The sequence below is a fragment of the Dreissena polymorpha genome, chromosome 9, assembly GCF_020536995.1.
Source record: "Dreissena polymorpha isolate Duluth1 chromosome 9, UMN_Dpol_1.0, whole genome shotgun sequence".
Classification (NCBI taxonomy): Eukaryota; Metazoa; Mollusca; class Bivalvia; order Myida; family Dreissenidae; genus Dreissena; species Dreissena polymorpha.
The window spans coordinates 33,192,533-33,214,909 of record NC_068363.1 but is presented as its reverse complement, the minus strand read 5'-3'; the positions used below and the strand labels follow the sequence as shown (position 1 = coordinate 33,214,909).

Below are 22,377 nucleotides of genomic sequence, written 5' to 3'. Positions count from 1 at the left end.
TGTGAGCTTACTTATAAGAGAATGTCACAAATATCAAACAAACAGTAGTCTATACGATAAATCATCGTATATTGTGAAAAAGAGTTGTTGAAAAATCCCCAGTATAGGGTCAGTAACATAAAGGTGGGATTATGATAGTGCTAATGATAATACTAATAATGATGATTATATCAATCACGGTGATAATGATAGTGATGATTATACAGCTAGGAAGGGCAAATAGTACGATAACACTGAACATGAGGCGTGGTGCCTAAGTCATAAGTCTACAAATACAGTTTATTTTACACGCTATGGCATTTCCTATGTATAATACATACATGCACATGCACTTGTGTAGTGATTAAAAACTATTGCAATATCCGTTTCAAAATTGTAGTATGATTGAACGTACGTAGGTCCCCATACTATAAATAGGGTACTCGCCCATCGAACGTTTGGGAAGGTAACCGTAGAGAAACGTTTAAGCGATTAAATAGTACGATTATACGTTTTATCGAATTCAGTTCATAAAATTGCTAAACGCTAATGTGTACAACTCTTTATGATAGAAAAAGTTTTATAAAATTAAACAAACATCTATATTATAGAACTATTCCGACAATTCGTAGAAATTCTGATGGGTATTTAGGCCAAACAATGTTATTAATTTCCACTTACATATACAAAAAGTAGGAGAGATAGGTCGTTAACTTGTTTTTACTATTCAATTGAATAAGAATTATTTATTAATATACAAATGACATGAATTCAACTTTCAAATCTCTGTATAATCTCTTTCGTCACTTGTTGGCAAATTACAATTATTAAATTTAGATAATATGATCGCAAAATATACAGCTGGTTAATTAAGTGTAATAAGCAAAAATGATGAAAACTTAACATGGAATACCAAAATAAACTTTGGGGTTCGTTAGGGAACCAGTAACTTGTTAACCTCTTATACTCCTCGTAAAATTAGTGATAATTGATGTTTTTTAGGGTTCACTAGAAATAATGTTTTATCTGTCTTATTTGCAAATGTAATACTTTATGTGTATTAAACTTATTATAAACGTAAATGTTACCATTTGATATATGTATATAAAGTTGTAGTGTGTAATAGTAAAAGTAATTACCAATAATTGTGGCAAAAGTAATTTTCATGTACCTTATTTTGATACAACCTTAAACGATATGTATCTAGTGTCTTGTATTATTTTAATACTATTTTAATACCCGATATGTATCAAAAATAGACACAGCGTTTTTAAAGAAGACAGATAAATAAGCATGAGATCTATCAAATTCAACTACAACATTTATTTCAGCAATGAAGCTTACAATAAAGCTTCTAGCATACAATAGTAAATGTCTGTTTTTAGATATATTCCGTAATGGAAAAACATACTGATTAATAATGCTACAAAAATCAAAAAGTAAACTCACTGATCGCCTTCCCTAAATAATTCTGTAATTGTTGTTACTTCGAACTTCTGTTTTGAGAAATAAAATTTTGTGAACTAAATGCTGTTACAATATATGTACTGTTTTATGTGGCCTGTGAAACAAATTAAAATATATTCAGTTCTGTTCTATAAATATACATCTGGTTCAGTTGATTGTATTTATTATTTGATAAAGGAGTCAGCAAACTATTAAAATAAAATTGGTAGATTTTTGCATAAGCGTTTACACGCCAAATTCGATTTTTTAAATACACGGAATAAAATTCTCATTATATTATTCATTTGAAAATGAGCAAATAAAGAAATATAGAAATGTAATTATAATTGTATATTTGGTAAAGATATTTCATTCTCCATTTATGTAATACCACTTATGATGTTGTGGTTGTTGTTGTTATAAAGCCACTTGTTTACAATGTATTTAATATAAGAGAGACGGACATACCTTATTAACTTATCGTGTTAATCAGTTTTCAAAAATACAATTTGAAGATCAGACGCAATGGAAATATCGATTCTTTAAGCATTCTTACGTGATTTACATATCATCAAATATTTTATGAAAATATTAAAGTAATGTAAAGCTGTGTGATTTAAATCAGAATGAAGATGTATAACATATTCCTGTCAGTTGATATACTTTACAAATGCTTTTATTTGCCTTTATGTATATATCAGCAAAAAAGAGTTAATTAATAAAGTATCAATCCTGTGTATTATCTCCGTTCATTGAAAAATACAGCGTCAATAAATGACAGACCCCAGCATATCCACATTATGTGTATAATCCTCATAAGTTCTCAACGGGCCTACCAATGGGTTAATGCATTTTTTTTCCTGTGCACCTGTTAGTTTTGATCACCGCTGATAATGATCGCTGCTCTGTGACCACAGCATGATATCAATGAACGGGGATAATACACAGGATTGGGGCCAATATTGAACCCAATAAAGTACATTATTGTTGTAACTATGTACTGCATAGCTATTGAAGATTGCAAAATGGGTCTTTCGAACTGGGATTTACTGTAAGGTAACTTCTAAATGATTTTGGGGTTTCAGATATAGTTTTATATTATAACAAAATAAGTAGTTCTTTGTCGTTTAAGAACATGTATACTACATATACAATATTATCACATTCTATATACACTTATACAATTACTATTGCCAATTCATGATTTTGCGATATGTTGTCTGAGGAAGGACATTTGTTGCACGCTTTAGGATTTTTGCATCCTCTTTAAGTATGAATATTTAGATTTTTGCATCCTCTTTGAGTTTCACAGTGAGTGATTTACTATGCGATTTACTTTTCGACGGTGTGATCGACTGACTGCGCGACTGTTTATGTAAGCGAGTGACTGACTGTAAGAATGTTTGAGGGACGGACTCACTCCGCGAATGAACATGCGATTTACTGACAGTGCGAGTTTACAAGTGCGCGATTGAATTACAGTTACACTGATTGAATAATTTGGCTATAACTTTTTTTCATCAAACGCCATAAAACTGATAGAATGTAAAGAATGTATGTGATCTACCGTAAATTCGGCTAATGAAAATATTGAGCCGGAGGGAACTCACTAATTGACTAACTGTAAGAATGGGATTGATGGACTGAATATGCGAAAGAAGCTGTGAGTGAGTGACAAGTGGGGTTACTAGATTAACCGAAAGCGCGCGCTTTCGGTATCGGTACCGAAAGCGCAAAAGAATTACCGAAAGCGCATTGAATATATGCGTCCGTCCGTCCCTTCTTCGTTAATCCGTCCGTCTGTTCATTCGTCAGTTCGCTAATCCGTCCGTTCGTTCGTTCCTTCGTACGTCCGTCCCTTCGTTCCTTCGTCCGTCGGTCCGTACGTTCGTGCGGCCTTTCGTTCGTACATAACATAACATGAACTTTGTTCAGTCTGTGCGTCAATGTCACCTATCAGCCTTATCGTTACTGTCTCTCATAACGCCTCACTGTGGTGTGGTCTTATGTCAAATATATCTATCTTGGTCTGATGTGCGGATGTAGTATCTTTAAATGCGGCACATGCAATACAATAATTAATTCAAGCACGTACACTTAACAAAAAAACACGATATTTCTTTATTTCCGTTATCAGTTTAAAAATGATGGTATTACTAAACAGTAAAACAGATTAATGCACTTGGCCGCTAGATGAATAATGTTATACAATTATTCTGGGAAAATTTATTATTTCAAAACATTTTTAGTTGGTGATGTTATTCACGTCCAATAAATATATCAGTTCTTCTTATCAACCAGATGCCTGTTGTCTACTACTGTTTCTTATCATAATTGTATATATATAATACACCATCAGCGGCCGAGCGCAGAATACTGCGCTTGGCCGCTAATTTTTGTTGTGTGGATTGCATCAAATTAAAGGTCAAATTCCGATATTGTATTACAAAAAAATGCTTTTTTTATAAATATATCAAACACGTAACAAAATCATACGATATTTCCTTATTTAATGTAGCATTTTGCAAAAGTAAAGCGCTTTATATATAACCAGGTTTTATTATTTCTTTCTGGTTGAGTAAAAAAAAAATTATAACATATAATATGTGTGCATAATTTATAAAAAGAAATAAAATGAAACACTTGATGTTTTATAATTTTGTTAAGTGCGCGTGCCATTGAACGTTAAGTTAAGCGAGAGATGGGAATTAAATTACCGTACACATAATTAAGAACTGAAACTATTCTGTCAGCTTGATTTATAAATCATGTTTCATCGCGCCAATATATTCATTATTTCAAAAATTGTGTATAAAAGCAAAACGATTGAAATTATGTCCGAAACCCAGCTTTTCACATAAAATGACCTTGAACATAACGCCAGCAGACCCGATTGAATACACTCCATTTATTCCAATCAGGTAAATAACAAATACAATAATAAAACAGGGGAAGTCTACACTGTGTATTAGCAACCTGCTGTGATGATCCCTATCTTGTCAGCTCAATACACAGGCACCTGGCTACCGTACTGGAAAAAAAAGGATTAACTGTGAAAATAACTGATTTCATTTATTGCTTAACTGTTGTGTACATTTAAAATTAACAACGAGAATGGATCAATATCACCGTTGCACATTTTTATTAATTTCACAGTAATCTGTTCTTTAAATAGTGATAGCCTAAAATCATGAAAACATAAATATTTTGGCTTTAAAAGGAAATGTAAGAAAATTTAGAATGTAAGAGAAAATACGGTGGTTTTATGGTGTTTAAATCGATTAGAAATAGCAAAACCTAAAGACATTATCTCAAGTGTGATTTTCAAGAGATTTTATATGAATGTACACACACGGTAAAACTAGTCTATTAAAATGCAATACCTTCATTGGTTCTCATGTTTTTAATATTTATTAAACATAGGTATTTGTGAACAATTGTTGTTATATAATATTGAAATGTACACGCATACTGAACATAAAATCATTAGCATAACGGCTAAGTTGGTTTTTACTAAGATTGCAATAGTGTTTATTTTATTATTATGAATCTTATGAGGATAATTTTGAAAGTATGACACAGAGTATCTGAAGAAGATATATACATAATCACATATGTTGTTGTTGTTGTGGTTATTGTTTCAATAGTTTATGAGTATCATACATTCAATGACGAATAGCTATTAATTTGTCATACAAACACCATAATTATTATTGGATTGCGGAGATTAAACAAATCGATTCCCTAGTAACTGATATAACTGATACATTTTTTGAGCGACAATTTGAAACTAAATCTAGTATTATTTAAATTTGATTATTTAATTGCAGACTTTTTTTATTAACCCCAATTAATGTGTACGCAACGTTTCTTTTATTTAAATCGCTGAGTACAAAGCATCAAGCTATTTTTTAATTAATTGACAGTGATCTTTAATGTATGTCATAATATAAATTGAAATCAATCTTAATTAAAGCTTGAGTGGTTGGTTTGTAATAAGTTTTGTAAATGTTGCTGTAGGATATGTATGCACAATAAATACTAACGCTCTGGCATATTGTGATGGTGATATGATTATATATTGCACAATGAATATGTTCTTGTGATAATATTGAGGCTATAATTAGTTTTTGAATTAAGCTAGCTAATTTCAAATAAGATACAAACACATCCCAATCCTAAAATTATCAGTAAGTTATAGTATTGTTTGCCTCTAGGCGCATAATTAATTGAAGGCCTAGTTTATCTGTTAATCCTCGCCCCATGTGGTGTCCCAGTGGGTACACTGATATTAATACACGATGTATTGGTCCACAATTAAATCTCTTATAAAAACATGTCTCTCAGGTGACTGAAAAATGGCTGTGTAGATACAACAAATACTACTACAACGGAGACTAAGATAACACATGTTACAATTAATTTGTCTTCCTTGCGTTCTTCTTATACGACAAACACTTCTAAAACAAAAAAGCAAAAAGCCGCTACTGCTACTGCTTCGGCTACTCTTACTGCTACTGCTACTGCTACTGCTGCCGCTGCCGCTGCCACTGCCACTGCCGCTGCCACTGCCACTGCCGCTGCCGCTGCCACTGCCACTGCCGCTGCCACTTATGGCGGACCAAAGGGGTCGAAACTTTAACTTCTGCTCGAGCAGAAAAAAATGCTGCTCGAGCAGCATTTAAATGCTGCTCGAGCAGCATATTGCTGCTCGAGCAGCAATTTACTGGTCGAGCAGCGTTTAAATGCTGCTCGAGCAGCAAAATTCCTGCTCGAGCAGCAATATGCTGCTCAAGCAGCATTTATTTTTAGAATAAACCATTGAACCCGTCAGCCAATCAAATTTGAGCTTACAAACGGACGACATTAGCTATCTCTACGGAAACGAAATAGACCGGTGTAGCGTCAATATTGTCAGATCGTGAGATCTGACGATTTCACAGTACCCTCCGTGATATTGCTCCGATCAGTCGCCGTGAAAAATGTCAGATTGATGAAAAATAATATTTAACGCATTGTTGTTTCAATTCAACTTAATTTCGCGTTTTTACAGCTTGCAGTTATTTTCGGACATCTTTTTTTCGGACGTTGAACCTAAACACATTGTTCACAACAAAGATATCGAAACAGTAGTTCTAACACAATGCAAACATTTGAATTTTAAAACGATTTTCGTTTAAAATGTTATATATATCGATGATGTACATGCATTACGTTGTAAAGAAATATGGTAATGCCTAATTTACAGTCATGAGTGTTGCACTTTTTTAATACAAAGATATAACATTGATTGAAGAAAATATTTTCAGATTATATAATATATATATATTATTTCAGCTTAAAAAAGTTAAAAACTTATTATGAACCAAATTCAGTTCCAGAAATATATAATCCCAATCGGTGTTTTTATCATTATTTTAGCTAATTCACATGTACACTCAATTCAGGAAAACTATTTTATTATATTTCATACAATCATAGTTACCACTATCATCATTTATTTAATATGTCAATAAGCTTGATTGGCAATTGTCGCTTCAGCTCGGGTAATGCTTTAAAGTACCCCGTGTACTCTTAAGTATACTTAAATGTACCCCGGGTACGCTAAATATACTTAAACGTACCGTTGGTCTGTCTGTCAGTGCAGTCACTCACAAACTTGTCAGTGCTCTATCTCAGAAACTCAATATAAGTATTCAACATGAAATTTTATGGGTGTATAAATATAGCTGAGGAGAGGTGCCATGTACAAGAACCATAACCCGTCGCTTTCTGAAATAAGAGTTATTGCGCTTTGTTGTTTTTTTATGATGTAACCAAGGCTATATCTCAGATACTATACAAGATTTTAACATGAAACTTCATGGGTGTATAATTATCAATGCACGAGAACCATAACCGTATACTTTCTTACATAACGGTTATTGCCCTTTCTTGTTATTGTTATTTTATGATGTAACTTTTCAGGGCTATATCTCATTTATAGAACCATGCATAAGAACCACAACCCTTCACTTTCTTAGTTAAGAGTTATTGCCCTTTGTTGTTTTTGTATGATGTAACTTTTCAGGGCTTTATCTCAAAAACTATAAATACAAGATTTCAACATGAAATTTCATGGGTGCATAATTGTCAATGAGAATAAGTGCCATGCACAAGAAACATAACCCTAGTACATGTACATATGTACATGTCTGATGTTACTTTACAGGACTATATCACAGATACTATACACGATTTAAAGATGAAATTTAATGGACGTTAAGATATCAATGAGGAGAGGTGTCATGCACAAAATCTATAACCCTACACTTTCTTAAATAAGAGTTATTGCCAATTGTTTTTTTATGTTGTTACTATTAAATAAGTGAGATAAGGGTACAACCCTTCAAATAAACTTTTCTGTTAGTTCTTCACCCATCAATAATCAAAATTTATTTGGCGGGGATATCAATTTAACGAATTTGCTTATTATTAGTCTAAACGTTGAAATAGACTTAATATTTTAAGTAGCAATGAGAATATAAGACACAACAGACTCATCAGTCATCAGTATTATGTTAGCATATCTTTAGTCGGTTACTGAACTAGGGCAAATAAAGTTGAAGTTTATCAGGTGGTCTAAAAGTCCTCACCGCCAAGCAGATAAGTCTACAAAGTATTTTAAAGCCGGTTCATGAACATGAAATGATAAGTCATTTTCGCCATCGGGATTATTTATTTTAAGTCAATATGTTTTTGGAATCTTAAGGCACTCATTGAAAAATACACCACAACATAAATAAATATCTAGGTCAATTGTGATTTTGTCAAGCAATGATTATCATATCAATTATTATCTCCAGAGTTATTCTTTTTTTCTTGCACTTATCATAATCTAACCATCTGCATTATTTTTGCCAAACAGGTGGTTTTGCAATCTGAGCACCACAATCATCAATATTTTTGTTTGGATATAAAGATGTTATAAAAATTTAGGATTATAACATCTTAAGTTTTATCGTGCTGTACTTGTTTAGGAGATGTGTAATACCAACTGGCTACTTCTGTTTTCAGAACTAAAAGGCACAGAAGGATTTTATTAATATTTTGTTGAGTTCTCAGATTAATCGAGCCCAAAGCACTTCCTGCTACACAAACATATTTTCGAGCAACAACACATAGTAATAATATCCATTTTAATGCCGTGCGGGTCTTTACAGTGGAGTGATCGAGTCGCACAGATATGTTTGCCGCACTCCAGGAATCAGAAGTCTGCTTCTCACGACTAGTCTCGATAAACTGAATCATGGGCCTGTCACAACATTGTGGGATGCTTTTTCATGACCAAACATTTGGCAGTCTGGAAATAAAGTAAAGTCATTCATACTTGTGTTAAAATAGTGACCTGAAAATCAATATGGAGTTATCATCTGAAAATCATTTTAATATTTCGGGTCACTGTGACCTTGACCTTTGACCTTGTGACCTCAAAATCAATAGGGGTCAACTGCAAGTCATGATCAATCTACCTATGAAGTTTCATGATCCTAGGTGTACGCGTTCTTGAGTTATCATCCGAAAACCATTTTACTATTTTGGATCACTGTGACCTTGACCTTTGACCTAGTGACCTCAAAATCAATAGGGGTCATCTGCGAGTAATGATCAATTAGCCCATGAAGTTTCATGATCCTAGGCGTATGCGTTCTTGAGTTATCATCCGGAAACCATTTTACTATTTCGGGTCACCGTGACCTGGACCTTTGACCTAGTGACCTCAAAATCAATTAGGGTCATCTGCAAGTCATGATCAATCTACCCATGAAGTTTCATGATCCTAGGCGTATGCGTTCTTGAGTTATCATTCAAAAACCATTTTACTATTTCTGGTCGCTGTGACCTTCACCTTTGACCTAGTGACCTCAAAATCAATAAGAGTCATCTGCAAGTCATGATCAATCTACCTATGAAGTTTCATGATCCTAGGCCCAAGCGTTCTTGAGTTATCGTCTGACAACCACCTGGTGGACGGACCGACAGACCGACCGACATGAGCAAAGCAATATACCCCCTCTTCTTCGAAGGGGGGCATAAAAACAACAACAGTTGTTTGCAATAAGAAAAGCATATATATTCACTAGATTAAGTGTTCACAAAAAATACTATTTCTGAAAATAAAATTGCAAGAACGATAGTTTGACAGTGAAAAGTATTCATGTTTTATGCATCATAAATATACAATCACATTAAGACACTGAAAAACAACTTTTCATACAAAACAATATAATGGAGCAAAGAGAATGCTTTTTTTCATTATATGACGCATTAATAAATTAAAATATGAGTAATCTTCTTGTTTTACCTTTTTTCAGGGTTATTTGACAAAAGACTCTATAACACAGTTTGATCCTCAGGTTATGATATTACATATGAAATATCATGTCCTTTATAAATTAAAAGAAAATGCAAGGCTCTAAAAACCAATGCACCAACAGAAAGGTACGATGATTATATTCTACATTCTCCCATTATTTTGTTGAATAAAAGTTAATGCAGATCTTTACTAAGCAAACTAGAGCTTTGTAACAGACGTGACAAATACCCCCACGTGCCGAATTGACACAGACTATTTTGCATGCTGTCTTCACAAAACAAGAGAATCAAATTTATGGCTATTTTTAAGAATGATAATGCCATTATCATTTATGGCCATTTTGACCTTTGAACTCTTGAATTCTTTAGCATGACATGCAGTCCAAATGTATGGCCATTTTTTTTTACTTTTGAACTCCAAGTGTGACCAAGACCTTGGAGTTATCAACATGGCCTTTTTTTACCTCTGAACTCAAAGTGTGACCTTGAACTTGGAGTTATCGACGCAATTCTTTCGCGCGACACACCGTCCAATGATGGTGAACAAATGTGCCAAATGATTTTAAAATCTCACAATGAATGACATAGTTATTGCCCAGACAAGCTCATTTATGGCCATTTTTATCCCCACGCTTTTTGAAAAAAAGGTGGGGATATTGTGGTTATCTCCGCCGTCCGTCCGTCTGTCTGTCTGTCCGTCCGTCCTGGCCACTATCTTCTCCTACACTAAAAGCACTAGAACCTTGAAACTTACACACATGGTAGCAATGAGCATATGTGCGACCCTGCACTATTTGGAATTTTGATCTGACCCCTGGGTCAAAAGTTATAGCGGTTGGGGTGGGGCCGCGTCAGAAATTATCACTCATTTTTTTAGGTTATTTTACATTTACTTCTTTATTTCTACACCGATTCACTTCAAATTGATACTGGACCTCTCTTATGACAATACAGTCAATCTCAACCATGCATGGCCCCATTCCCAACCCTGGGGCGCCCCGCCCACATAGGCCACACCCACCCAAAATTTCCATTTACTATAATTTTTTCATTTCTACACGGATTCACTTCAAATTGATACTGAACTTCTCTTATGACATTAGGGTCAATCTCAACTATGCATGGCCCCATAACCAACCCTGGGGCCCCGCCCACATAGACCACACCCACCCAAAATTGCCTTTACTATAATTTCTTCATTTCTACACCGATTCACTTCAAATTGATATTGAACTTCTCTTATGACAATACAGTCAATCTCAACTATGAATGGCCCCATTACCAATCCTGGGGCGCCCCGCCCACATAGACCACACCCACCCAAAATTGCCTTTTACTATAATTTCTTCATTTCTACACCGATTCACTTCAAATTGATACTGAACCTCTCTTATGACAATACGGTCAATCTCAACTATGCATGGCACAATTACCAACCCTGGGGCGCCCTGCCCACATATGTCACACCCACCCAAAATTGCCTTTTACTATAACTTCTTCATTTCTACACCAATTCACTTCTAATTGATGATGAACTTCTCTTATGACAATACGGTCAATCTCAGCTATGCATGGCCCCATTACCAACCCTGGGGCACACATAGGTCAAACATTCGGCGTGGGGATACGCGACGGCCTCTGCCGCGCCATTTCTAGTTAATCTTTGAACTCAAAGTGTGACCTTGACCTTCGAGATATTGAAGTAATTCTTTCGCGCGACACACCGCCCCATGATGGTGAACAAATTTGCTAAATGATTTTAAAATCTCACAATAAATGATAAAGTTATGGCCCGGACAAGCATTTGACCCTTGAACTCCAAGTGTGACCTTGATCTTGGGGATATCGACGTACTTTTTTCACGCAACACACCGTTCCATGATGGTGAACAAATGTACAAAGTTATTTTAAATCTAACGATAAATGACATAGTTATGGTCCGGACAAACGTTCGGTTTAAAACACACTAAGTGACCCCGTGACCTAGTTTTTGACCCAGCATGACCCATATTCAAACTTGGCCTAAACATCATCAAGATACAACTTGTGACCAAGTTTGGTGAAGATCGGATGAAATTTCGAGACAGACCGACCGACAGTACGACAAAGTGACACCTATATAGAAATATAAAGCTTATTTATTACCATCAATGCAAACACTCCACAGCTGTTTCCGTGGCGCTGTTTGTTGCAAGGTGGCGCTTTTAACTCTGAACTGATTTTTTCCAAGCCATCTTTCACAATTTGCGCTCGTTGACACATGAACTGGCTGCAACAAATATTTTGTTGGTAAAAATCAACAAAAATCATGTGCCTATATACTTAAGCGGTACTTTATCTATACCAAATTGTTTTGGTAATCAGTTTTCAAACATATATATATATGTGAATCTATTAACACATTATTTGAAACACATAAGTGTGAGAGATAGGACACAATAATAAATAAGAATGAACTAAGAAAGCAAGCTTAAATTTATATATATTTATATCATTTTTTAAGTGTTGGTGCTCATTACAAGTTAATATTTAAGATAAAAATCCAAATATAGAAAACAAATAAGATTTACAAAGTTTTTTGAATATCTTGTTTGCTATATTGCCTGATTAATGATAACTGGAACTGGCCAAAAAAGCTCCCTAAATGTGACCTTTGATCTCTTGTTAACGCATGCTCTGCAGCTTCTCTACATGGAGAACATATGTGGTAAGCTATATTAAAAATTGCATATTCAATTATCGAATCACAGTTTGGATAAGCTCAGAGACACACATAAAATGCACATACACCAACTGCTACTGTGACTGCTATATCAAGCAGGTAAGACGAAAAATGAATTACAGCTTTGAACCTTACCAGAACAAATCGAACAAGGCCTTGTTGTTACCACCCAACGAGTCGTAAATGGTTACAGTCCTGGACATAACACTTGCAACCAGCAAAACCCAGTGATTGTTGCCTTTACATTGTGGCAGCATAAGTAGATCATACATATTGAAGTCCACCTACAAAATGTGAAATTAAAATGTACCTTAAACAATGTATACATTACTAAACAGTGAGAACTTTGCTCAAATTACTTCAAAGAAGTATAGTGGCATGCTAGAATCAAGTACAGTTTAAGTTAACAATAAAACAAAAGATTGTCAGGCAATATGGTACTCCTGGAACAACTTTGTAGAGGTCATCATTTACAAAGAACATGTAGAATTTATGAAGAACCACCACTTTTACATAAAAATTCATGTTATGTAAAACGAAGACTTTGGCATTCATATCTCACAGACATATCAAGTCATTACCACTGCCACCTTCATCAACATAATTATTGGACACATAGAGAACTACTATATCTCACTACATACAAAATGTGGTAGCCCTAGATCCGAGAGTTAAGGACAAGAATATTTTAAAAGTTTTCAAGAAATAAGCAAGAAAGAAGTGTATATAATGTTCAATTTTGTGACCCGCGGGTCAGGGTCAAATTTGACCCAAAGGGCATAATTTGAACAAACTTGGTAGAGGACAATAAGATGTTACTGCAAACCAAATTTGGTAGCCATAGTCCGAATGGTTTTCAACTAGAAGATTTTTAAAATTTTCACAAAATACGCGCTTTATAAGCGTTTATTCAATTTTGTGACCCCCCTCCCCCCGGGGCAGGGTCAAAGTTGACCCCAGAGGCATAATTTGAACAAACTTGGTAGAGGACTATAAGATGTCAATTCATACCAAATTTGGTAGCCCTAGGCTCAATGGTTATGACAAGAATGATTTTTAAAGTTTACCCTAAATTAGCCATTTATAAGCATATGTTCAATTTTGTGACCCCCGGGGCAGTTTCAAATTTGACCCCAGGGGCATAGTTTGAACAAACTAAGAAGAGAATTAATACATGTCAATACATACCAAATTTGGTAGCACTATGCCATACAGTTATGGACAAGTAGATTTTTTAAGTTTTCACAAAATAGGCCTCATACACGCATATGTTCAATTTTGTGACCCTCGGGGCAGGGTCAAACTTGACCCCAGGGACATAATTTGAGCAAACTTGGTAGAGGACTATAAGATGTCACTATCTTTCAAATTTGGTAGCCCTAGGCCCAATGGTTATGGACAAAAAGAGTTGTAAAGTTTTCACAAAATAGACCCTATATTAGCATATGTTAAATTTTGTGACCCCCGGGGCAGTTTCAAATTTGAACCCAGGGGCATAATTTGAACAAATTTGGTAGAGGACTATTAGATGTCTCTACATACCAAATTTGATAGCCCTATGCCAAATGGTTATGGATGCGAAGATTTTGAAAGATTTCACAAAATAGGCCTTATATAAGCACATGTTCAATTTTGTAACCCCAGAGCAGGGTCAAATTTGACCCCAGGCGCATAATTTGAACAAATTTAAAAGAGGTTCACCCAAGGAACATTACTGAGAAATTTCATCAGAATTGGACCAGTAGTTTTGGAGAAGAAGATGTTTAAAGGAAAAGTTAATGAACTGACGGACGCACGCACGCAGGCACGGACGGACGCACGCATGACGGACACAGGACCATGACATAAACTCCACTGGCCTTTGGCCAGTGGAGCTAAAAATCAATTCAGGAAGGGAGGGAGCACCCCTCCCTAACCCAACCATAAAGGCCCCTGGGCATCTGAAATATGATCATAAGCACTAATAATCATATAATAATGATAAAACCCGGTCACCACTGTCGATAAATTGGAAATTGTTATGATTGTGAGATATAATGTAAACATTTGCATACAGATCAATCTTTTTTCTTCAAGCCCAACACAAAATAACAATGCAAAATTAAAGTTTTAAAGGTTTTCAATGGGTACAAATAGGGTATTTATCTGGACATTGGAAACGTTGAAATTCATGAAAATATCATCAAACAACTTAAATGTATTTCATTGTTAAAATATGTTTTTCTTGATTTTTCTCCAAACTTTACACAAAAATGGGTGATTTCAAAAATATTAAACTAGAAATGGTGCGTCAGAGGCCGACGTGTATCCCCACGCCGCATGTTTGACCCCAGGGTTGGTAATGGGGCTATGCATAGTTGAAATTGAACGCATTGAAGAGAAGTTCGGTATCAATTATATGTGAATCGTTGTAGAAATGAAGAAATTATAGTAAAAGGCAATTTTGGGTGGGCGTGGCCTATGTGGGCGGGGCGCCCCAGGGTTGGTAATGGGGCCATGCATAGTTGAGATTAACCATAATGTCATAAGAGAGGTTCAGTATCAATTTGAAGTGAATCGGTGTAGAAATGAAGAAATTATAGTAAAAGGCAATTTTGGGTGGGCGTGGTCTATGTGGGCGTGGCCAATGTGGGCGGGGCACCCCAGGGTTGGTAATGGGGCCATGCATAGTTGAGATTATCCGTATTGCCATAAGAGAGGTTCAGTATCAATTTGAAGACATTCAGTGTAGTATGGTGCACTCAAAATGTGCAGCTCCATGAGATACACATGCATGCCAAATATCAAGTTGCTATCTTGAATATTGCAAAAGTTATGACCAAGGTTAAAGTTTTGGGACACACACACACACACAATGACAGACAGGCCAAAAACAATATACCCCCTTTCTTTCGATCCGGGGGCATAAAAATGAGTAAAAATCTCTGACCCGGCCCCACCTCAACCCACATTACTTTTGACCTTGGGGTCAGATCAAAATTCAAAATAGTGCAGGGTCGCACAGATGCTCATAGCTACCATGTGTGTAAGTTTCAAGGTTCTAGTGCTTAAAGTGTAGGAGGAGAAAGTGGCCAGGACGGACGGACAACGGAGATAACCACAATATCCCCACTTTTTCTCCGAAAAGCGTGGGGATAATGAAGCCTAAATGAAAACTTTTCTCAAATTTTAGATGTTAAGTTATGGCAACAGTTTTGTTTGTATTGCATAGGGAAAGGGTTCAAGTTTTATAAATGAGTAAGGCCGCTCTGTCAGATGTGATCACTTTTTCACAACAAAAGATGTTAACCAAATGTTTTGAATTTTTTTGTATTAATGTACATGTCTTTTGCACTTTATAAAATCCCATTAAAACATGTTATCAATATTGTGTGTGTTTTGTCAACATGCAGTATGTTCTTAAGAAAAATTTAAATACAAAATCAGAAGTGTTTTAAAAAAACAATATGAAAAAAATTGAAATTTTCATGTTTTTTAACACATATTTTTCAAAACTATACTCTTAAAAGTTTTTTTCCTGGCCTCAAAGCAGTGTATCTTAAAGTAAAAACTCAGATTTATCAAAATATAGGATGGCCTTCAAATATATGTGAAGTTTCTTTTTTATGATACATGTTTATATTTTTTTATAATATTTGACCTCGTTTTCTATAATATGTGTCTTGTTCTGATAAAACTGGGCTAAATTCATGTGCGTAAAGTGTCGTCCCAGATTAGCCTGTGCAGTCCGCACCGGCTTATCAGGGACGACACTTTCCGCTTAAACTTGATTTTCGGTAAGAAGGGACTTCCTTCAAACTAAAAATACTGTAAAAGCGGAAAGTCTCGTCCCTGATTAGCCTGTGCAATCTGCACAGGCTAATCAGGGACTAGACTTTCCGCACATGAATTAAGCCCAGTTTTCTCATAACAACACACATATAATTCACTGTTCTATATTTAGACCTTGCTCTCTATATATTAAACATCATATTCTCTATATATTGGACCTTGTTCTTTATAAATTAGACCTTGTTCTTTTTATACTTTATACATTAAACACGATGTCCTCTTACTTGACCTTCCTCTGTAATACAATATATCCTCTATATATTTAGGTAATGTGTCATTAAAAATGAATGAAATAATAATAAGTGCTGTACCTTTTTTATCGAAGGTTTTAACATGGTTTTTAGTTTAGATGTGTAGGAATTGTACCACAAGGGTGACAGTCTGCGTGGTTTAATTATAAGTGTCTGAAAGACTTTGTCATCAATCATATTTGACATTTGACCATGTTCAACTTTTATTTTGGCTTTTTTTAAGTTGCTTTTGAATGCTTTATTAAATCGAAATTTAATCATTAATTCTGCTATAATGTAAGTTTGTTTTCACTTTCTGGAGGCTTATAAGAAAAACATTTATTTTGTGTCCCAAGTGTACATTTACAACATTTGTTAGCCAACTTCAGGCTAACATTGAAGATTATTGGAGAAACATTTTGATTAAAATTGACATTAATTTGAGAAGAGGAAATGCATTTTTGTAATAATGTTATGGTAAAGTCAAATATACTTCCCAAGTTCCCACACATTATCATTTATATGCTTATATTTTTCTTCTGAAGACAAAATATGGAGACATACCCATATAATAAGAGTAGTTCACCCCCAGAGTGAAGAAACCACCTTTTTCTGTTGGAGATTACACCCTTCTGTGTACTTCTTTCCAGAAAATTGGTGCCTTTGTTTATTTTTTAAAAGCTATCACCTGTTCATCAAACATGATAAAAATTTCGTACACTTGGGACAATGCGATATTTGTCTTGCAAAAAAAGTTCACAAGGTTTTGGCATCAAATTTTCAGTACATCTAGTGATAAACATTAATGGTTTGAAGAAAACGATGTAAAACATTGAAAATTCTATCTTATGAAAAATTTAAAATAACTTTCTTGCAAAATGTACACTTGGGACACTTTTTGCCTATAAATATTGAAGCACTTTATGATGCCACCTCTTAATATACGTGAAGAGAGTTGAAAATTGTGGCACAAAATTGACAAGAACATCATTGCTTTGAACACTTGCTACAAGAGATATCAACCTAAGTTAGAAGCATTGTTTTATTTTTCTTAAAGCATATGCATTTTTATATTCATTTAATGATGGCAATACCTAATATTTCTGAAAGTTTTATTGAAGTATAGAATTGAAAATTGCCTTTTACATAAAATGTCACGCAAAACCAGTACACTTGGGGCAATTTTAAGGATATTTTTCAATATATTTTGTAAATGAAGCAAGTTATTGAGAAGAATTTTCACATCTAAGTTAATCACATGGAAACACTTCTGTAAGATAGAAAAAGAACTCAAACATGCTTAATGCAGGTTTTTTTCCCCTTCTTTGTGACCCGCCGATCATCGCCCCTTTCTCCTCCGATTTTGTGTTCCCCTCAGCTGGTAAATTTTCCCCTAGATTTCATTTTCCCCTCCAAAAAAAATTTTTTTTTTTTTTAACCTTTCAATATATAAGTTAATCTGATCCAGTGTAGAAAAAAGAAAAATATTGCATAATTAAATTTTCTGTTTCCTTGAATTTGTTTTAAAAACAGTAAAATATGCTTAATTGATTATTTAAGACTTTCCTTATTTTGCCCCAAATCCGGCGTTTCGTGTGATTTTTCCCCAAAAAATCTGGCGTTTCGCGCGATTTTTTTCCCCTAAAAAAATGCCAGGCCCTTTCCCCAAATTCAGATAAAAACCCCTGTAATGGTAAGAAAATAAATGCATGTTTTATTTAGGCTTCATTATTTTTTAAATCACCCATAGGATATGATGCGGCACTTGTCTTTAAGGAATATAAAAAAAATCAATCATTTTTACCCGGAAGTTGGCGCTGTAATAAATTTGCTATTCTGTGTGTTCTTTTACCAAGCTTGATTAGGAATTTATGAAAACGCGCCATGAAGATTTTCTTTCACCATAAAAAATAATAGTTCACGGATTCAAACCATAATTCTTGATTAATATGTTGCTACAGTGGATTCCTGTTCTTAGAATACCATGTCAGCAAAAATTATGCTAATAACAGGAATATGCTATTAACAGGAACACACATTTTAGCATAAATATAGCAACTGGGGGCATACAATAAGTCAAATCTGTTAATAATTGATCGTCAAAGTGAAATTTAAATTCAACATTGTATATGATTGATGTTTAAGATAACTATTTATCAAATGGAATTGTATTCTAAGGTATTTGCATTTGCATTTGAGCATATTTTTGCAGATTTAAAGCATATTTTCTTGGCATTCTGAGAATGTTCTATGCTATAAAGACTTTAAGTGAATTCTGAATATTGGGGTTAAAAATTATGCTATTAATAGAAGAAAAATACATTAAAATTTAAGAATTAATCTGTGCTTTGACATTCTATATCAGAGCTCCAGATAATAATTTGGTCAAATTCTTATTTACTCCCTATTTCAAAAATTAATTCTTATTTTACCCCCTATTTATAAAATTAATTCTTAACACTATATTACCAAATAATTTTTATGCATTGTTTTTGACACATCAACAATCCAACATTTTGGTTTATAGTCTTGGAAAAGCCTGGCTTTCTTTTCTGTTTCTTGCTTTCCCATAATCGGACAGCTTTTTCTGGCTCAAAAGACCCCACATCTATCTTGCTCATCTTGCTTTTTTTGCCTTCCACGCTTCGATACACCGCTTCGGTTGGCCATTTTGATTTTTTTATTTAAAACAGTAACTGTCAATTCGGCTTAGGTCATAATGGCATTTTGGTCGCCGTTAAAGTCATATCAAAAATATATATTTAACATTTAATTTTAATGACATTTTGAATAGGTATATTGTTTATTACTTGTGAAAAAAAATTACGATAAGTGTAATTAAAAAGGTACAATAAACAGTAATGACTCGCCTGTAATACCAGGAGAACAGAATCGAGACTGTTTGGCCTTTCGACCGTTCTTAAGTTTGGCCCTTCATAACAGCAAAGTGACGTTGACTTAAAGCTGTAGTTTTAATTGAGCGCCTCGACGTGTCAGAACCGGGATGAAATGTTTACCATATATAATTTGCTACTGGAAGTTTTACGCACGTTCGAAAATGTCGAATTCGTGTTTTATTTTTTCAATGCGTAACTTTATGCAAAGATTTTAAATCTAAATCGTTATTTAAGAAATTTTATTCGTTTTTTCGCCTTAACACATGTTATCTGGAGCACTGCTATATGCTAATTACAGAAATATGCTATTATCAGGTATGCTAATAAGTGGAATCCAGAAATTATCCTTCAGTCTGACAGAATTTCATAGCCTGTCAGACCAAACATCTGACAGATTATTTTACATTTTGCGGTGTCTGACTTGGCTTCTCACTTTTGAGTCCATGATGCTAAATGTTTTAGATTCAACACTAGTTTCCTCAACCTCACGACACCAGAGCTCCTGTGATGCAAATATACTTAAGTGGTATAAAGAGATATTTTTTTCCCTGCAAATTGCGTTTAGTTCCTCACTTCTGGTTAAAAACAAACCTGTTACCCTCCGATTGACTGTAAATTTAAACAGCAAACTCCAATACATATTCCTGTTTGTATTCTTGTATGAAAATGTCAACAACATATGGGCGTAGTTACATGGGGACTGAATATTCAAATACATGTAGGTTAAGAAGTACAGTAAATGACATGACAAAATGCTGTTAGGACATATCATCATCCTTAATTCTAAACCAGCTATACATGACATTATTCTTAAGAGGGGCATTTCAGAATAAAGATAAAAAGATACAAACGATTCGCAATGGAAAAATTATTTCCTGCAAATATTTTTTATCGAAATTATTTCCGTCAAGACATGTTGTACAATAGCATGCCATGGTTAAAATGAGTGTGTAATACAATGCCTAATCTCTTTCTGCAAAGTTTGGGAAGTCTGCTTTAGGGACATTATAATGGAAGGACAGATGAAAGGTAACTCATTACAGTATAGTGCCACCAATGTAATTATTATGCTTTTTTTTCGCAGTTCAGAGCTGAAAATAACATCCCAGAACTTAATTATGCACTGCCAAGTTATTCAATAAATAGTAAATTGTAAACATTTCAATATGAAAAATTAAACAACTTGTAATTCAGACACAACACACATTTACCTGTTGTTAGCTTTGAACAAGCTAATAGGCCTCGTTGAAAAATAATTTACATTAAAATTGAGAAAAGTCCTCGAGAACTCAGTGCCCCTGATAATTATTTGGGAAAATTGGGTTTTCAACCATTGATTTTAAAAAATAGGGTGATTCCATTCTTCATATAGAGTGAAATGAGTAATAAAAATGCATACCTTTAAATAATTGCTGATTTACTTCCGTTGACGCTGCACACTTGTATTGATTCAATAGAACTGTAAACTATCATCATACATTTTAATAAACTGATGTTTCGTAACATCTTTAATCCTTGAAACTGTCCATGATATAAACTTTAAAAAATGTCGAGAATTTCTAACCAATGACATGCCTTTTTATACTTTTGACAGATTTGTTAAGTCACAGACTTTCCATCATGTTTTTTTGATGTCAACTCAAATGCTGTATGCACAGTTTCTAACAAAATCGATAACACGAATGATTCGGCACTTATTGGCTCTTGCTTTCTTGATTCGAAAAAGTTTGCGATCGGCTGATATTTTGGCGCAACAATCTCGGACGTCTTTCGACCTCTCTTAGCTATTTTTATTTCGCATCGTAATAGAAACTGAAACTACAGACGCTTTACAAATACATGCACAATGAGCGACGAATTAGGTCAGATTGAAAACGCATAGCGTTTGAATAACTATGACCGTTTGCTAAGCTTGCTGAGTGTAAGCGTCACCGCGTTATGATAATAATTCCAAAGAGAAAATACCTGAAATGAGCATAGCATTTTTAATCGAAGTTTTGTATCGTTAATTTGACGAATTTGCGTTAAAGTCAAATTGGTTGCGTTTTCAATACTCATGATATTGTATTTCTTTGCATTTTTAAATATTTTAATAGGGTGAAAGACGCAGAGACGCAGCTTATCTGGGGCACTGAGAACTGGTTAACAGACATGATATTTTGGATAATTGTAAAAGTTAGGACAGCAGATATACATATATGGGGAGAACGAGAAACGTAAACAATGTTAACCAGAAAGGCACAATCACAGGCAATCGGCACCTGTGTCGGAAGCAATAATTAAGAATCATTAAGAAAGTAAATCGATAGAAACAGAGAACCCACCCATTGACCAATTCTTATCAGTCATCGTCGTGATTTTCGCAAAAGTTTTAACAGCCGTTAGACATTTATGATCGATTTTCTCATTAAGCGAATGGCAACAATTTTTTGATCGACTAGTTTGCAGCCAAAATATAAAGCACTTACCGCGTGTCAATGTTAAACTTTAAACAGATCGTCACATAAACTTGCAGAAGATGTGAAAAAGGCACCATCACGGCGGCAGCCTTTTTTATCCAAACAAACCAGTTTTGCACCAAATGGCAAATATAACAAGAGTTCTGATTGGCTAATGCCATAATCTAAAAATAAATGCTGGTCGAGCAGGATTTTTCTGCTCGAGCAGAAAAAATGCTGGTCGAGCAGTAAATTTGCTGCTCGAGCAGTATTTTGCTGGTCAATGCTGCTCGAGCAGCATTTTTTTCTGCTCGAGCAGAAGTTAAAGTTTCGACCCCTTTGGTATCCCATAGCCACTGCCGCTGCCAGTGCCGCTGCTGCTGCTGCTGCTACTGCTAGTGCTACTGCTACTGCCACTGCAACTGCCACTGCCGCTGCCACTGCCGCTGCTGCTGCTGCTACTGATAGTGCTACTGCTA

The 22,377-nt window shown here is 34.7% G+C and overlaps 1 protein-coding gene across 3 annotated transcripts; it reads right to left on the bottom strand.

Moving 5' to 3' along the window:
- Window positions 1–8,591: 8,591 nt before the first annotated feature.
- LOC127845582 (sentrin-specific protease 1-like) lies at window positions 8,592–22,055 on the bottom strand. Of its 3 annotated transcripts, none has more exons than XM_052376597.1 (4): window positions 21,929–22,055; window positions 12,638–12,786; window positions 11,926–12,049; window positions 8,592–8,767 (listed from the first exon to the last, which is right to left on the bottom strand). In XM_052376597.1, exons 2-4 carry the CDS (start codon window positions 12,772–12,774, stop codon window positions 8,723–8,725), a joined length of 306 nt encoding a protein of 101 aa, XP_052232557.1. In that variant the 5' UTR covers window positions 12,775–12,786; window positions 21,929–22,055; the 3' UTR covers window positions 8,592–8,722. The 3 variants fall into 3 exon arrangements, with proteins under 3 accessions (XP_052232557.1, XP_052232558.1, XP_052232556.1); XM_052376598.1 differs by lacking the exon at window positions 21,929–22,055 and adding an exon at window positions 20,860–21,023; XM_052376596.1 differs by lacking the exon at window positions 21,929–22,055 and adding an exon at window positions 19,033–19,230.
- Window positions 22,056–22,377: the final 322 nt, after the last annotated feature.